This window comes from Festucalex cinctus, chromosome 3 (assembly GCF_051991245.1).
Source record: "Festucalex cinctus isolate MCC-2025b chromosome 3, RoL_Fcin_1.0, whole genome shotgun sequence".
In the NCBI taxonomy this organism is placed as follows: Eukaryota; Metazoa; Chordata; class Actinopteri; order Syngnathiformes; family Syngnathidae; genus Festucalex; species Festucalex cinctus.
Window position 1 is genome coordinate 22,459,006 of NC_135413.1, and position 15,889 is coordinate 22,474,894.

General features: G+C 42.3%; 1 protein-coding gene and 1 long non-coding RNA gene across 2 annotated transcripts in view; one reads left to right on the forward strand and one right to left on the reverse strand.

The window, feature by feature from the left end:
• Positions 1–14,477, forward strand: part of LOC144016078 (uncharacterized) — a 71,512-nt gene extending 57,035 nt beyond the window's left edge. The window contains exons 7-10 of the long non-coding RNA XR_013282840.1: positions 7,810–8,300; positions 9,136–9,264; positions 13,209–13,407; positions 13,509–14,477. This is a non-coding gene — a long non-coding RNA (uncharacterized LOC144016078). The remainder of the gene's footprint in view (positions 1–7,809; positions 8,301–9,135; positions 9,265–13,208; positions 13,408–13,508) is intronic.
• The window catches only part of tle3a (TLE family member 3, transcriptional corepressor a), a 30,474-nt gene continuing 24,824 nt past the window's right edge, over positions 10,240–15,889 (reverse strand). The window contains exons 15-21 of the mRNA XM_077516737.1: positions 15,040–15,113; positions 14,207–14,456; positions 13,557–13,804; positions 13,239–13,386; positions 12,995–13,145; positions 11,725–11,801; positions 10,240–11,474 (exon numbers count right to left, since the gene is read on the reverse strand). Of these exons, the coding sequence (XP_077372863.1) occupies positions 11,367–11,474; positions 11,725–11,801; positions 12,995–13,145; positions 13,239–13,386; positions 13,557–13,804; positions 14,207–14,456; positions 15,040–15,113 (1,056 nt within the window). The 3' untranslated portion in view covers positions 10,240–11,366. The remainder of the gene's footprint in view (positions 11,475–11,724; positions 11,802–12,994; positions 13,146–13,238; positions 13,387–13,556; positions 13,805–14,206; positions 14,457–15,039; positions 15,114–15,889) is intronic.

Below are 15,889 nucleotides of genomic sequence, written 5' to 3' on the forward strand. Positions count from 1 at the left end.
TCTGTCAGGGGAGAGAAATAGGGCAGACATGTCAAGGTCGGGATTTTGTTAATGAGGGACGGGCCGCTGAATAATTGAATGGGCTGAGCAATATCGACTGTTGAAGCAGAAGCGTTTAAAGCGTTGGCGATCGTTAAGGAAAATCCTCCCAGCGCTTTATGTTCTATGGCAGTAATTTATGCACGGGCATCCAAGCGGGCGCCCTACGGTTCACAGCACTGAAGGCACAAAGCAATGAGTGGATTAGCCGAGCACACTTTAGAAATGGCAGCCAAGCGTGCAAGTCGTTGCTGGGGATGAAGTGATGGCTCTGCTGGTGCACTTCTTCAGCTGTGCATTTTAAATATGCTGATAAATGGCAAGGAGAGCGAGAGGTGCTGAATATGTGCACCTTGCGGAAATGTGGAAAAACGTGCAGGGAATGTCGACGCCGTTCAAAATCAGACGTGACAGAACGTGTGCTGTGGTTTCTGTAAACATGTTTGACGTTACTCCAGTAATCCAGTTTCCTCCGACATCCTCAAAACATGATTCTTAAGTTAATTGAAGATTCTAAACAGGGCTCGCAAATGTGCTATTTTGTGCCCTCCAACTTAACATCGAATCATTTAATTTTAGTTGTAATATCACGTTGTTGCAGTGGGAATTTTGTGTTTTTGTTTGTATTTCAATCACATATGGGCTACCATTGCTCAGGCTCATGAAATCTTTTGATATCCAGTCACCTATTCCCCACCCTGTCTTTTTCAAAACCTGCCATAAAAAGATTGGTTGTCGACAAGAATATCAAAATTCCAGAAAAGCAGATAGTGTGGTTGTGCTGAGCGCTTGCAGGGCTGGACTGGCCATCTGCCATACAGGACAGATGCCCGGTGGGCCAGTGTCCTTTGGAGCTGATGCGGTGCTATTCAATTATTATTTGACTCCATTTTACCAGACCACAATTTACAAGGAGCAGCCCATTCATCCATTTACAATATCGAGATCAAAGTGAACCAATAAACTAGTGGTATGTGTTGGCTATGTGGTTGCCAAGGGCAGTCCGGAATCAGGCTGGCAATAAGTCACAATGCCAGGGCCGATTATTTCTGCCAATCCAGTCCTAGCGCTTTGACACCACACCAGAAAAGTGTAGATTTACGACACTATTACAAAGTACAGTGGAGTCACATTTACACACTGAATTTACATAATTGATGATAGATGATATTCATCAGCGATACAGCATCAAAACAGAAAATCACAACACCCTAAGACATGAATCTGTCTTTGAAATGGCAAATTCTCCATTTCATATACTCATCACAGTGTTACCAAATTTAATGTAACTGACAATATTATATTAATGTTACTTCTTTTTTTTAAATTCACTAGCAAGCCTCCTCCAACAATGTCACATGACTACTTTTTTCGATGATTGTCATCTGACCAGTTTGAGCAAAACTGTGGATACCGCTAATGCTAATGCTGCTAGCTACGTAGGAGAGGAATATAGTTTTGGCAACAAGACAGAATATTTGCCGTACGTGCTTTAAAAAGCCTTCAAAATAATCAGGTTTAATATGCTAATTTACTCATTAAAAATAAAATCAAACTGTGTATTGGACCGTGGGCCAGAAATTAATAAGATACGAATCAATTCTTAACTTTCACCTACACAAGTCATAACCAACTATTGGCCTTGCATGCTACTTGCTACTAGTACGGAAGTGTGGAACTGTCAATGTGGAGTAAATATTTTTTACCGGCAAATATTTGCAAATACGTGGACGTGTAAAGTGTATTTGAAAGTAGGTTTGAACGTAACGTTTGCTCGTATATTCAAATGTTTTTGGTGGCTAAATGCTAACAACCTAGCATTTTTCACCATAATGTCACTGGGTATATTGACTTGCATGAGCATACCCCAGACATTATAGGGGAAAAATACTGTATGGATATCATACACTGCAGTCATAATTAAAAAAAAATTCCTAAAAATTACAAAATGTATAATATTTACTTTTTTAATATATGAACGTGTTTGTATAATGTAAGCCAAATGCTGAAAAATATTTTATTTAACAGTGCATGTGCAAGTCAATACACAATTCCACGTTGTCTGGATATCATTGTCTATACATGACTATGAATTATGATTTTTAAATATCAATTCATTATACAAAATTCAAAGCTGCAACATTCCTGTTTATACTGTCCTGTGTTGTACTTAGCTAATATTCCCTTTGAAAATGATTACCCTGGTCCGAGAATTCCCAAAAACTAATTTGTCAGTGCCTTAAAATACTAAATCGGCATCACGAACTGCTCAGCCGTTGTTGCGGCAACAAGCAGTTCCCATGCCTGAAACCTTGAACTACCTCTCCTCCCGACAAGTTGGGAGCTACTGGGGTGTGCACCTAATCCCTCCATGTAATTACTGCTCCTTGCAATGACCACAGCATCTCAGTGTAAATCAGATTAGCCGCTCTAAATCGCTCTCGTTTCTCCCGAGCCCATCAAAGAATTCCTTATCTCCGCCCGGAGAGCTAAACAACGCAGAGACGAGCACGCCCGCCCGCCCGCCACCTCCCAGCCCCGAAGACGCAGCCTGTTTATTTGCAAGCGCTTTTTCTCCACGATACACAAACAGACCGGGCACGACGGGCCCCGGCTGGGTGGCCGGAATGCGGCGGCAGGGGCGGGGCCGCCGGCATGCAGATAAGCGGCCCCCATCACGTCGAAGCGAGGCGGGCGCGCCGAGCGGGCAACAATGTTGTAAATAAAAGGTCGGCGGACATGATAGAGATGTATTACTCCTCCCTCGGCTGCCTCCTTCCCATCCAATTTATTCCTCAGGTCGTATGTTTACAACTTTGAGGGAAGAGGAAGTGAGGGGGGAGGGGCTGCTGAGAGGAAATGCAAGCTCTTCAGTGGGAATAGAGACAGGCTAAAGTAAAGAGGGGGAACAAATGAGGTCTGTGATCCTGGCGGTCCCCCCTCCCTTACCCCCCCCCCCCCCCCCCCACACTCCTCCTCCCATCACAAGCAAGCCCCAATCAGGCTGAAGCAGAGCTCTCAGCGTGACAGCCAAGCTTTTGTTGCTGTCTGAATGGAGGTTAAATATCCCTCCAAATCAGAGCTCTTTGGCTTTCTGGGCCCATCATCTGACAGCAAGTTCCTTTCACATGCTAATTCACGTGTTTTTTTTTAGATTTCTTTTGTAACCATGGCCGGACAGTGGTATCATGCTCGAGGACGACGAATAAAACCAGCAAATGTGTTTCTTTCCTCACTCCTTTCTCTCTCATCATTCTTTCTATCTCCATCGCTTACAGCCAACCCACATTCCACCCCCCTCCTGCAGAGGTTTAAAAAAAAAAAGCACAGATGGTCTCCCCTAACCTGCTATTCATCATTGTGTCAAACGCTTTGTCACAATAATGCTCCCCAACAACAAGCTGGAGGATTTTTATTTGTTTCTATTGATGAGGCCCGTTAATTTCACAGGCGTCTCATTAGGCTTAAAACCACCAATTAATTCCTTTTGTTCTCATTAAGCGGCTAATTCCAAACACGAAGCGCCGTGACAATGAGCGCTGCTCAGAGCCAAAGCCAGACAACACAGAGCCAGTGGAGCGTGAAGCAGGTAGGTAGAGGGGAGAGAAAATTGCGGGGTGGCGCGAGGGGGGTTGGCGGGCATGAGCGGAGTGAAAGTGCTTGAGCAAAGGAGAGCCCTGACAAAGGCTTCTGTTAATTTGGACACAGCCTTGAGACACTTGACAGCAGCTCATTAACTGCCGGAGATGTCCCTCGGTCCAGCTCAAGGTTATCAGCAAGGTTCGAGACAGTTTTCGGAATCCAAATCTTCACACTCTTGGGAATGGAGATGGTTTCAATTGCATCATTTGCCTGTTGTGACTAGGGCATGCTATCGATTCAGATTTCCAAAATCGATTTGATTCAGAAGGGCCAGAATCGATTCGTGATTTGAAGGAAAAACACGAAGTCGATGCTAACTTCCCGTTAGCATTTGCTAATTTCCTGTTAGCGCTAGCCTAGCGATGTTGAAAAAACAAAACTTGTTTTTTCTTTAAATATACAATGGATGAAATTCTCAACGTTGTGGATGTAGTCTTACAGTTAACTCCAACTGCGGTGTCATTAAACAGCTTAAAGGACGTTTCGGGTCAACAGAATAACCAGAATAACATACGCTACACACTTGCTAGTTGCTAATGCTACACAAGCAAAATGGTGCATTCAGGCCAGGGTACTTTCACAGCGTCGGAAACTTCGGCTTTCTTCGGCTAACGTTTTAAGGGGAAAATAATCAGCCGTTTAGCTCAAGTGGCCAATTGTTTTGGTTGATGTTTGAAGGCCAATAATTGGCCGATTAATCGGTCATATGCCACATTAATTTACGGGGGGAGGGGGGGGGACTGTATTGAAATTATCGATTCATGGTTTTATGAGTCGATATTGGGCTATGAAAAGGAATATTGATTCGATATCGATATCTTAGACCCAGCCCTAGTTTTTTTTTTTTTTTTTTTTTTGCAACTATATGCTCCAAGTCTTAACACGGTATTATGCTGAATGTTGAGTTTGTGTAATAAGAACTATTCAGATCAATACATCTTGCGATTTTGTCCTGTAGCGCCCTCTGCTGTAAACTAAAATTGACACCACACTTCCCTCGGGCTCGCATTATGAACATCACAGCCCACCTGTGTTCTGGCTATGTTCATGTAGAGGTGTCAAAATGAATTAATTGATCAACAGCAAATCAAATTAATCGAGAACTACTTAAAGTGTCGAGTAATCTTTTAGAGTCATTGCTTAGCTTAATGTTGTCGAAATCCACTAATTTCTGAATTTGTTCATGAAAGCAGGTCATTTAATTTAAAAAAGACATTTGCAAACATGTGCTTTTACTTTGGGGTGGGGGAAAAAAAAAAAAAAAAGACCAAACCAGCAACTGGTTTCAAAAACCTTGGTGAGTACACTATGAATCCCTCGCATGTGATATTGCTTAATTTGCCAAATAAACAACCGTAATTGGGTAATAAATAGTAATTGGGGTAAAATGGTATGCGTTTTGATTAGTGGATGCAATAATCGATTCCAAAAATATTTGATAATGACAACCCGAGTCATGTGATGTTCGCAATGTGAGCTCGAAGGCAGTTTCATGTCAATTTGCCAATATACTTTCAGCCCTTCATTTAATGAGGCAAACTGTTAAACGGACAAAATGAACAAATTCATTCATAAGCCAAGTCTATTCGTCTAACTGGCTGGTGACTAGTCCAAAGTCAACTGTGATAGGCCAATTACCCACAACCCTAATGTGGACAACCACTTTAAAAAGTGGATATTTTGCCTTTGTTCTGGACACTGCAGTACGATACGTCACCGTTTCCACCTCAGATCAAATGCGTCTCCGAACTGAGGCCAACAACAACATGCCAAGTCGTCACTACTGAACCCATCGATCCTCCATTGTTGTTAGTGTGCCTGGTTCTGTGGTCAATGCAGAAATATTTTTGCTGTGGACCACAACGCTATTTTGAAGGAAAATTGACCGCTGTTGGTCAAGTCAAATCAAGATTGTATTGTACAGTGGAATAGTGGTTTTTGTTATGGTTTCCATATTAACGCTGAAAACGGTCACTTTGAAAATGGAAGCCAAGTTTTCGGTCTGGACAAACAACAACGTTGTAGTGTACATATTCTACATGTTGGATATTTATTTAAAATAAATAAAGAATAATGATATTTAAAACAAACAAAATATATTATAATCATTACTAATGACATATGACATAAGTCTTGTTTAGCATACTAACATGGGACCTTCCAAACATGCCAAACAGAAAATGTGAACGAGGACCAAGGCCAAACGTATTATGATCTGGATTGCTTGCAGGTGTTTCCCTTACGTCAGGCTCAAGTAGCCCTTTGGGAAGAGTGTTGCAACCATGTGACGATAGAAGTGGCAAACACATTTAACAAACAACGAAATTCAAAAAAAGAATAAACAGCTCCGAGTACAAATGGGGATTTAAAAGCAAAGTGGCGAGCGAGGCAGTTATTTTTCAATTGGAAGTCTATCTGCTGCCGCCACTCCATTACAAGAGTGCAAGTTGTCAAAACGGCCAAAGATATATGGAAGGCTCATAATATTCGCAGATTGCTAGTTTGCTGGACAGCGGCGTACAATTTTCTGCAGCCTTGAAGGATCCTTGAGCCTCTCCCGACGTTGCCTTTTGTCTGCTGGCGACACGGGGCAATTATCCAGCCCCCCAGTAATGTTTCCCTGACTCGAATCTCCTGGCTGAGCGCGTAAAGCAGAATGGGTAGTCAGGTTTCAGAGTGCCTCTGGGTTCTATTAACACGCGACGGCTGTTTCTGCTCGGGCCAGGCAGCCAAGAGAAAAGTGCAATCTGACAGACGGCGCTCCCCCGAGCTTTTAAGGAGAGAAAACATGATTAGGTCATAATATATTTTTGAAAAGAGATCCATTGCAAAGATTGTTCGTCTGTCTTTTCAATCCGATGCGCCTCCGCTTTTGGAAGGCTCCGTGGGAATACTGGGAGTGACAGTGGACAACAATAAATAGATATAGCGCTTTACTTGTGAGAAAACAGACTAGGGGCCCCAAAAAAATGAGGTCGAGATCCAGCTTCTGCAACAATTGAATCCATTGTTCGCATTGCCCTGGAGACTTAAGTGTACCTAGTAAGTAAGCTTAAATTGTAGTAAGCCTCCCTGCTAGCTGTTAGCTATTATTTACTGATGATCTTACTGGGATTTTGTTTTGGTTGTTGACACAAAACTAATTAAAACAAAATGCAACTCAACAGTCAGTCAATATAGGAAGGCATTAAAAATAAATTACAAGTCAATGTAAATGTGTATAATTTGTCCAAGCACACAAAAAAAGACTTACCTTTGTTAGTATGTTGAATATAAATTAGAGCTGTCAAACGATTACATTTTTAAATCGGATTAATCTTATCTTAAAATGTTGCTTAATCGCGATTAATCAGTTAATTGAAAAGGCTTTTTATTAACCAATAAACAATTATTTTGTGTATTTATCATTTAGTCAATCTTATTTTATTTATTCAATATATTTTGCGTTTATATTCTTAGATTTATTTACATTTTTACAATTTCAGTCCGTACATTTTGTTATTTAAATTACATCTTTAATATTTTCTTTCCAATGTTTGACGTCGACTGGATAATTTCCAGCGAATCCTGTAGCGGGACGTCTTCGGTTAGGCGACCCCGATACGATCTGGCAGCCCCATCAAATCTAGTACCGACACCGGAACAAGAACTACTTTCTGCTTCTGTGTCTAAGAGTCACGGCAAATGTAGTCCTATTAGCCTAACGCGGCAGTTGCTAGTCAGACCCACCCGACGCAAACTGAACTTTTCCGGCGGTAACCAAAACTAGGATAATTAGTTTATTTACAGCTGGTGAACTGTCAACTAACTTCGCATTTAACGCTAGCTAAAGTTAGCTAGTTGTTTAGTTGGACGGCAGTGGTTGTTTAGTTGTCGTCTCGTTAGCTAGCTAAACACTGACCAACGAAAATTTGTTAGAAATAGTTAAAAAGCTGGTCATCCTAATCCAGACTTTTATTGTGTTATGTGGATTCTACAGTCAACTTCAAGTGCGCATGTCCCCCCCCCCCCCAAAAAAAAAAAACAAAACCCAAAAAATAAAAAAATAAACGTTAGTCTGACTGTAGCAGCAAAAGCAATCCAGCCTAATCCAAATGAATCCCGTTTTTTTTTTTTTTTTTTTTGCAGGTTCCTTCATCCGAGTTGGGCGGCTCGCCTTGGCTGGGCTGCTTATCTTCTGCCTGTGGGCGTTCGTTGGCAATACGGGCCGGGTCTTATCAGGACCCGGCCTGCTCGGATTGGAGGGTTCATGGGAAGTAAACATAGAACCTGTCCTTTGCTTATCTACCCCAGGAGGCTGTGTGTGTGTGTGTGTGAGAGAGAGAGCGAGAGAGAGAGAGAGTGAGAGAGAGAGAGTGTGTGTGTAGGGGATGGAGAAAGAATAGCCTGTTTCCATGACAACCTCTTCCTTGAACCCCCCCCCCGCCCCCTGGAGGAGAACCCTGGTGGTCTTTGTGTAATGCGATTCCACTAGAATGCACTGTGGATTAGAGCTACGCAGCCTTCAGGCCCAAGGCAGGCCAGTGAAGACGTGATTACCCAGATCAAATGCTGTAATCACTTGGCACTGGAGGCTTTCACATCCATCGCAGATAAAACCTCAAACTGGCAATACTCAGGTGATTAAGGGATTATTATTCTGCATTTCATCATCACGGTGCCAGTCCCTCTGCCGTCCAAACACTCGGCTGGCGGCCATTTGCATGTATTGGCATTAGAAAGCTCACCCCTTGATTTTGGAGAGTCTTGGCTTCAACAATACACGCAAAAGTGGGACCCCGTTCTTATGTTTGCTGTTGAGAACCTACTGAAAGGCCCCCCATTGAGAGGTGGATCGGCGGAAGGCGAGACAATGACCCCCCGAGTGCGCTGCAACAGGCACTCAGAGGTCCAACTTTTCATCGGGAGCTATTCCACTTGCTTGATTAAGTGAGGAAGAAAACTGTACTTGAGCTAGATGCTCGGGCTACAAACGTTGGGAGGAAGAACGCACTTGAGCCATGTGGGAAAAGAAAGACTATGGGCCGTTTCCAAATGGGCCCGTGAGAGCGGGGCACGGCCGTTGGCTCCGTGCTGAAAGCATCCGGCCCCGCTATTATAATCCAACAACAACATCTGTGAAGAGGTAGCTGACAAAAGTCCGAGAGGAGCCCGGCTGTTGGAGTGGAAGGACCCCCGGCCCATTCAACTCATCCGCGCTCAAAAAGTACTTGTCTAACCCAAAAGCCCACTCGAGAGAATTCAAGAGCAGGATTTGCGTCAGATTTCTCAAGTGGCACTGCAGATAAAGGCTCAAAGAAAAGACGGGAAGTTTGAATGCCGCTACCATAAGCTGATTTGAAAAAAATAATCATTTGGTCGCCAGGTATTGTTATTAGTTGGAAGCAGAAGCAAGTTTGTTGTTTGCATGGTCAGTCATTTGTGGGTTCAAACTCTCTTCCTTCTCTCCAACAGCACCCAGAATGTTTTGCTCTCATGTTTGCGCTTCTCCGGGGACACTTGTCAACTAATGCCTGCTTGGATTTACCGTCATTGAAGAGACTGCTCTGCAAATAAATGGAGAGCCAAGCCAGACACAGAATGGTAACAATCACATACACAAAAATGTACATTTGAAAATCTATCCCTCGGGTATCATACAATTGTTTATGAGCCTGGACAATAATTGGGCAAAACATATGATGGCCAAATTTGGAGTAAAAGTGAATTTATATCTGCTGACTGGGCATCTGATCAGAAGATGGTAAGACAAATGAAAAATGAAAAGCTTTGGAACCATCCTGATATCGTCCAACATGATCTATTTTAAAGTATTATAATCATGGCTGTATGCATTGCATACAGCCATGATTATAATAAGTAGTATGCATATATGGAGAAATATGTTTTGGTCATTTAACCGTTTGGCTTTTTTTGCCCTTATTGTACATGCACATTAAACACAATTATTGAACAAAATGTGATTCCACTAAGAAGGTCATCTTAAATTAAATTAAGTATTTTTTTGATTGAATAAAAAACTAAGAGATTATTGAAACCATGAGAGCTGAAATCACTGCCACAAACACTAAATTTGATACGTGTATAATCTCTGCTTCCCCCACCCCCTACCAATACAGATACACCAATACCTGCTTTTCCTAACTGATATTGATAAGTTTTAGAATTTGAACATTTCATAAAAGTAAAGCTCCTTAGCAAATAACTGAATCCAAAGAGGGCCTCTATCTTTCTGACACTGTATTATGGTAAAGTGAAAAAAAATAGTATACTAAATTCTCTATGTCCGATACCACTTTTTTTTTCAGACCAATACTAGTACGAGTTCTCAAGCAGTCACCTATACGCCACTAGTACTTTTGATACATAAAAAAACACACACAAAAAACACACTGTCAGATACCTTTAAAGAAAGACCTATTCATCCCAATATAATATTTTTCCTTGAAATTGCATGAAATGATTGGCAATCGTCCTGGTATCAGCCGATACAATATCTGGTATTGGTCCTCTCCCATCGCAATCAATTCTCACATCAGCAGTGCCAGCCATTTTTTTTCTTTTATACAAAAACAGTTTTATTGAATTAACAACTGTCAACTGTACAGTCTTCAAGGATGACGACAAGAATGTGACAGTCGGACGAGACAATTCTCCTCTATGAGCAGGTTGTAGTGGAATATTATGAAATACCGAGGAAAGCAAAACAGAGCATACCCGAAAATGTCATATGTGCTGATGGCGTTTTTTTTTTTTTAACTTGCATCTCAGTCACAAAGCGTCAAACACCAGCGAGATGGAAAAGGGCCGTTGAGACCGATGATTTTGTTGAACGAGGCGATGAAGCATCACATCAACAGGCTGAAAATCAAGTCACAGCTGTTTCGCCATAAAAGCCATCAAGGAGATAATAATCCATTTGAATGCGTATTGAAAGCAGTGAGGTCTTCATTAAACTGTTTTTCCCCTCCTGAGTTTGAGCAAAAAGTAGCACAGACCACCATTTTGCTCCTTTCAAATGATCCACTGCTAAAAACCACGGGTCAACCATCTGTGTTCTGTGTTAAAGCAAATTCCAGTGGGGGGGGAGAAAGGTTGTTTTGCAGGGAGAGGAAAAAAAAAAATCCAAATTAGATTTCTGTAAAGGTCATCCAGCACAACCAGTGTGGAAAAAAAAAACAGCAAAGGGGCGGGGGGGGAGAATATCCTCTTACAAAGTCCTAATCTAATTTTCATTCCCAGAGGGGACAGAAAATCACAGAGAACAAGAAAGAACCATCACAAGCGTAATTGGACACCAAAATATAAATCTATAAAAAGGCTTTTTTTTTTCTTGTTAACTCCATTATGTACACTTTTCACAGGACCTCCAACGAGAAACTCCAGAGCGAAGCGCCGCTTCCAGTTGTGTCTTGGAACTTTACTTCCACATTAAAAAAAAAAAAAAAAAAAAGGAATATCCAAGAAAACAAAACAAACAAAAAAAACAAAACATTTTCTTCTTAGTGCCTTTGGGAACTGCTCTCGCTGTACAAAGTTGGATGAGTGAGGAAGTTCAGAGCCGAAGATTCACCAGAAAAACATCCACGTTGGTCTGGCACTGCCAAACCTCCCGGACGTCCGTGTGGGGGGGCTGCAGGCAACATCCATGCTGTCTGTGAGGGGGAGGGAGGGGGCGGTCGATCTTAGTAGATGACTTCATACACTGTGGCCTTCTTGTCACCAGAGCCCGTCACGATGTACTTGTCATCGGTGGAGATGTCGCAGCTCAGGACGGACGAGGATTCCTTGGACTGTGTCAAGAAACAAAAAGATGCATTTTAGGCTTGGGCTGCGGTGCCCTGCAGCATTTCAAGTCAAGTCAAGTCAAGTGAGGAAGATCAGTCGACGACGGTGCGATATTAGATTGCAACGATTATGTGAGGTGATGGCCTGAAACCACGCATTTGCAAAGTCAATAACTCGGGTTTCACTGATAGGAGACGTCGGTCGCGGTGACCTTCCTCTTAGTCTGAACACGTGCATGCTTATTGATTGACATACCTGGAATATGCTGGCGCCGTAGGGAGTCCTCCAAGCGTTGAGCAGGTTGTCCTTCCCAGTGCTAACAAACCATTTCCCTGCAAGACAAAAAGAAGGGTCACTTACTTCCTCTTTTCTTTCCCTACTGTTCGAAGTTCATCTACTTTGCTCTCGTGTTTGTGGGCCGCCATTGTAGGTTTAGCGCCATGGTTGCATTATTTTTGTTCGTGGTCCCTGTGTGCTCGTCTGATCTACCTTTATACCCTATATTGTGATCATATACCGTTACACACTGACGTGTTTTTATGTCACACTTGTTTGGTAGAAAATTGTGTAATTTAAGTAGATAAAATGGATTTCAAATGAATCAATGGTTCAATTTGCCTTCATTTTAACATAAGCCGAACCTAAGACCAAAAGATTTATATATAATAATAATCAAAAATACATGGGAAAGAGGATCTTGAAAAACTAATTGCATGTTAAATCACAATTGCAATAATGATGGGAAAATTTGACAACTCGATTATTTTTCCAAAATTCTTTAGCCCTTACTTAAATGTTAAGAAAAAATGGCTTTACTATGCTTTCATTGATCAAACTGTGCTACGTCATCTTCCCAAACTTTTTTTTTTAAAGGTCTTAGAGCCACGAGCAATGCAATAAATAAAACAATGAGCCAACTAACCCCTTGTAATAGGCAGATATTAAAGTGCATGGAAACTTGCCTCATTAGCTGATGAACTTCCTTCTACAATGAAGCATTTAAAGCAATTACATTTTTATCCAACTTTACTATTCTGCGTTAACTTAAAAAAAAAAATCATCCCAATATTCAATATAGGCAACATCATGACTCAACTATATTTATAGAGCACTTAAAAAATGCTGTAAAAGGAAAAAAAAATAATAATAATAATAATTAAACAAATAAATAAAAATAAAAATAAAAAAGATGGAATCCAGGGGTAGCAGATACAATGAAAACAGAAGTGGCCCCGGAATTGAACCCTGTAGAACACCATACGTTCCGTTATACATGCTAATCATAGTTAGTATGGAGAGATTACAATTAATTAACAAATGAAAATCACACGACGAAGTCAAGTCGACAACTGAGATCGAACCCAGCTGAAGAATTACAACACTTTTTAGTGACCCTTTCAACACTTTCAAATGATTAATTGTGTACAATTAACAGAGGCAGGGGACAGACCACTAGTATTGATTTGTGGCAAAACATCAAATTGTCCATATTTGAACAATATTTGCTTTGTGTGTGCGTTCATACCGCAGTAGGCGAACTTGAGCGAGAGGACGCAGCTCTCGTGCAGGTGCAGCTGATACTTGTCTGGTTTGGAGTGGTGCAGCACTTCCACATTGCTGCTCTCCATGCCCACAGCCAGCCACTCGCCGGTCGGGCAGTAGCCGAGCGAGAAGATCTGCAAACGGAATCATCGCGACTAATACGTGAGCAAAGATTGTTGTTGTTGTTGCATCTTCAGATGGCGTTTGCCGCTCGTTGGGCGTCGTACCTGCGAGGTGAAGTCGTGCTGCTGCAGCTGCCGGCCCTCCCTCAGGTCCCACGAGCGAACCGTGTTGTCGAGGCCGCCCGTCCACAGCTTGGTGCCGTCGTGGGATATGTCAATGCAGCTTGCGCCGTCCGTGTGACCTTGGAACTGCCTGCAAGCAGAATACAAGGAGGTAGTACTGTCACTAGTGAATATTTTTAGAGTCGAGTCATCGGAGTCATTTTAATTTTGCATTAAAGTTTGATAATCAATTACTCGATTAAATTTTGACAGCTCTACAAGGAGGCCAAAAATCCCGCCGTCTTGAAGCATTCCTCCCACCTGACAAGAGTCTGATTGTGGAGGTCCCACACGGCGATATTGCCGTCACTGCAGCAGGAGAAGCAGACTTTGGCGTCGGGGCTGATGGCCAAGGCGTAGCACGCCGGCGCCGAAGAGGTGAGCTCGGCCTTGATGCGCGGCGTCTGAGAGGCCAGATCCCAGATGGTCAACGTGCTGGCCTCTCCTCCCACGATCAACGTGCGGCCGTCGGGGAGCAGCTTACACGAGCGGATGTAGTTATCCCGGTTCTGTTGCGCGCACGGGACACAAAAAGACAAAAATCGATGCGCGTTCGGGAAAGCCAATGAAAATCCAGCTGTCATAACAAATCAATACGAGGGTTTCTCAAAGCTCTTTTCAACAGACGTTGACGGCCATGTTGCCTTTGTTGTGTTTATATTCTTTGCAAAATGTCAAGTAATAGTTATCGGCCGTTTCCTATAAAAATCTAGAGGGCATGTTATTACCGAATGAAAAGCTATAGCCAAGCTGTCAGCGCTACGTGTGCGTGGCCCTGGCGTGTAACAAAGAATCATCCTACTGCTAATGGAAACTGTTTGTTTAAACAGCTCGTACCTGTCAAAAACAACAAACCGGCTTGTGAGAAAACGCGCGCGATGACTGAGCGGTGAATCAGCGGCGCGCCTCACCAGACAGTCCAGTTGGGACACGGGACTCTTGCTGCCGGGTTGGCTGATGTCCCAGATCTTCACGCAGCCTTTGCCGCCCGTGTAGACGTGGCGCGTGGGGTTGCTGATGGTGACGGCGCACACCACCTCGCCGTGACTCAGCGTGTTGATCTGGCGGGCGTGGCGTGGGATTCCGGGGCCAATCAGGGCGTCGGGCGGGAAAGGCACGGGCTGCATCTGGCCGTCGGCGCTCACGTGGAAGGAGTAAGCACTGGAGGGGGATGGGGTGGGTTGTATTTGATTTACAACTCATTTGTGGCCAAAAACATATAAATACGTTCTATTTGAAATATTACCATGTTCACAAAGACGTATTTATACTTTTTTTTTTTTTTTTTTTTTTTTACCTAGCGCATACAGAAGGCTTTGGTGCAGCCTCTGAACTGAAGAGAATGCTAGAAGCAATGGTAGTTATTACAAAAACGGCCAGCAGGTGGCAGAGTATAAGAGATCAAACAGGGCCATTTTGCAAACAAGCTCTTTCCCCCACAGTTTAAAACAGATTTGTGAATAATGATGAAACTTAGTTGTATTCTATTGCTATACATTTTATTCCTGATGAAATAAGAGACTCTAATCTTTGTTTTGGTAGGTTTGATGTTTTTATAGCAATAGAACACAATATTCTGTGGGCCTTGTAAAATCAGTCAAAATCCAGTAAAACAGCCGGAAGCAAAGGGTTGCTTCAGTGAAAACGGCTAGGAATGAATAAGTGAATGTTTTTTCTCATTTTGACGTGGAAGTTGGCGGAGGGGAATTTCCTTCTGCTGCGATAAATCAAGTTTAAAACTTACGGTTTGCCTCCTGAGATGGATGTGAGGCTTGCTTGAAGGCCGGGGGCTCTCATGTGGGTGTGAGGATCAAAACCCTGAAAGACAACAAAACAGAAGCAAGGCTATTTCATACCTCCATCAAGGCAACAACATGCAAAAGGTTTCTACTTTTGAGTGCATTTTGGATCAGTTTGACATTTGAGCTTCTGTCAGATGTACAATTGTTGATGACAATCACTGATTTGGACATTTTAATTATTTACAGGTCACAATGTGCAAATTCATGCCATGTTTCAATAGGAAAATCTTTAACTCACGGGGTCAAAGTCATTTTTGTCACGGGCCACTTTGTACCATCTTGACAGTGAAACCAAATAAATGTTTAATCGTCTCTTCGTACTGCTACAAGTACATGCAAAATTGATGGATCACTAGTTTTGAAATCAGAAGTCAAGGATACTTTGTTTACTTAAAAGGTAACATTTTTCTGAAAAAAACATTACTTATTGCACTGTTTTGGTACAAATTTTAGCAAAGACATTTTTTGCTTGCGCGAGCCACATAAAAAGTAGCAGACTGTATCTGGCACTTGGGCTTTGGGTTTGACACCATCTAATTCAGAGCATTTTGGCTATTTCAAAACCCACACAATGTTGTGTTCAATAATTAGATATACACAAAATCAATCAAATGAAAGAAAAAAACTCTCCTTTCACCAGCAAAGAAATATTTTGATCTGCCCTTTGATATTTCTCCCGGTGGACTCAAACTATGCTGATCTCGTATCCAAAATGGGGCATCAACGCCATCTACTGGTCATTGTGCGTCAGTAAAGTTGTTTACAAGTTTGAAATTCAAACTTGATCCACGT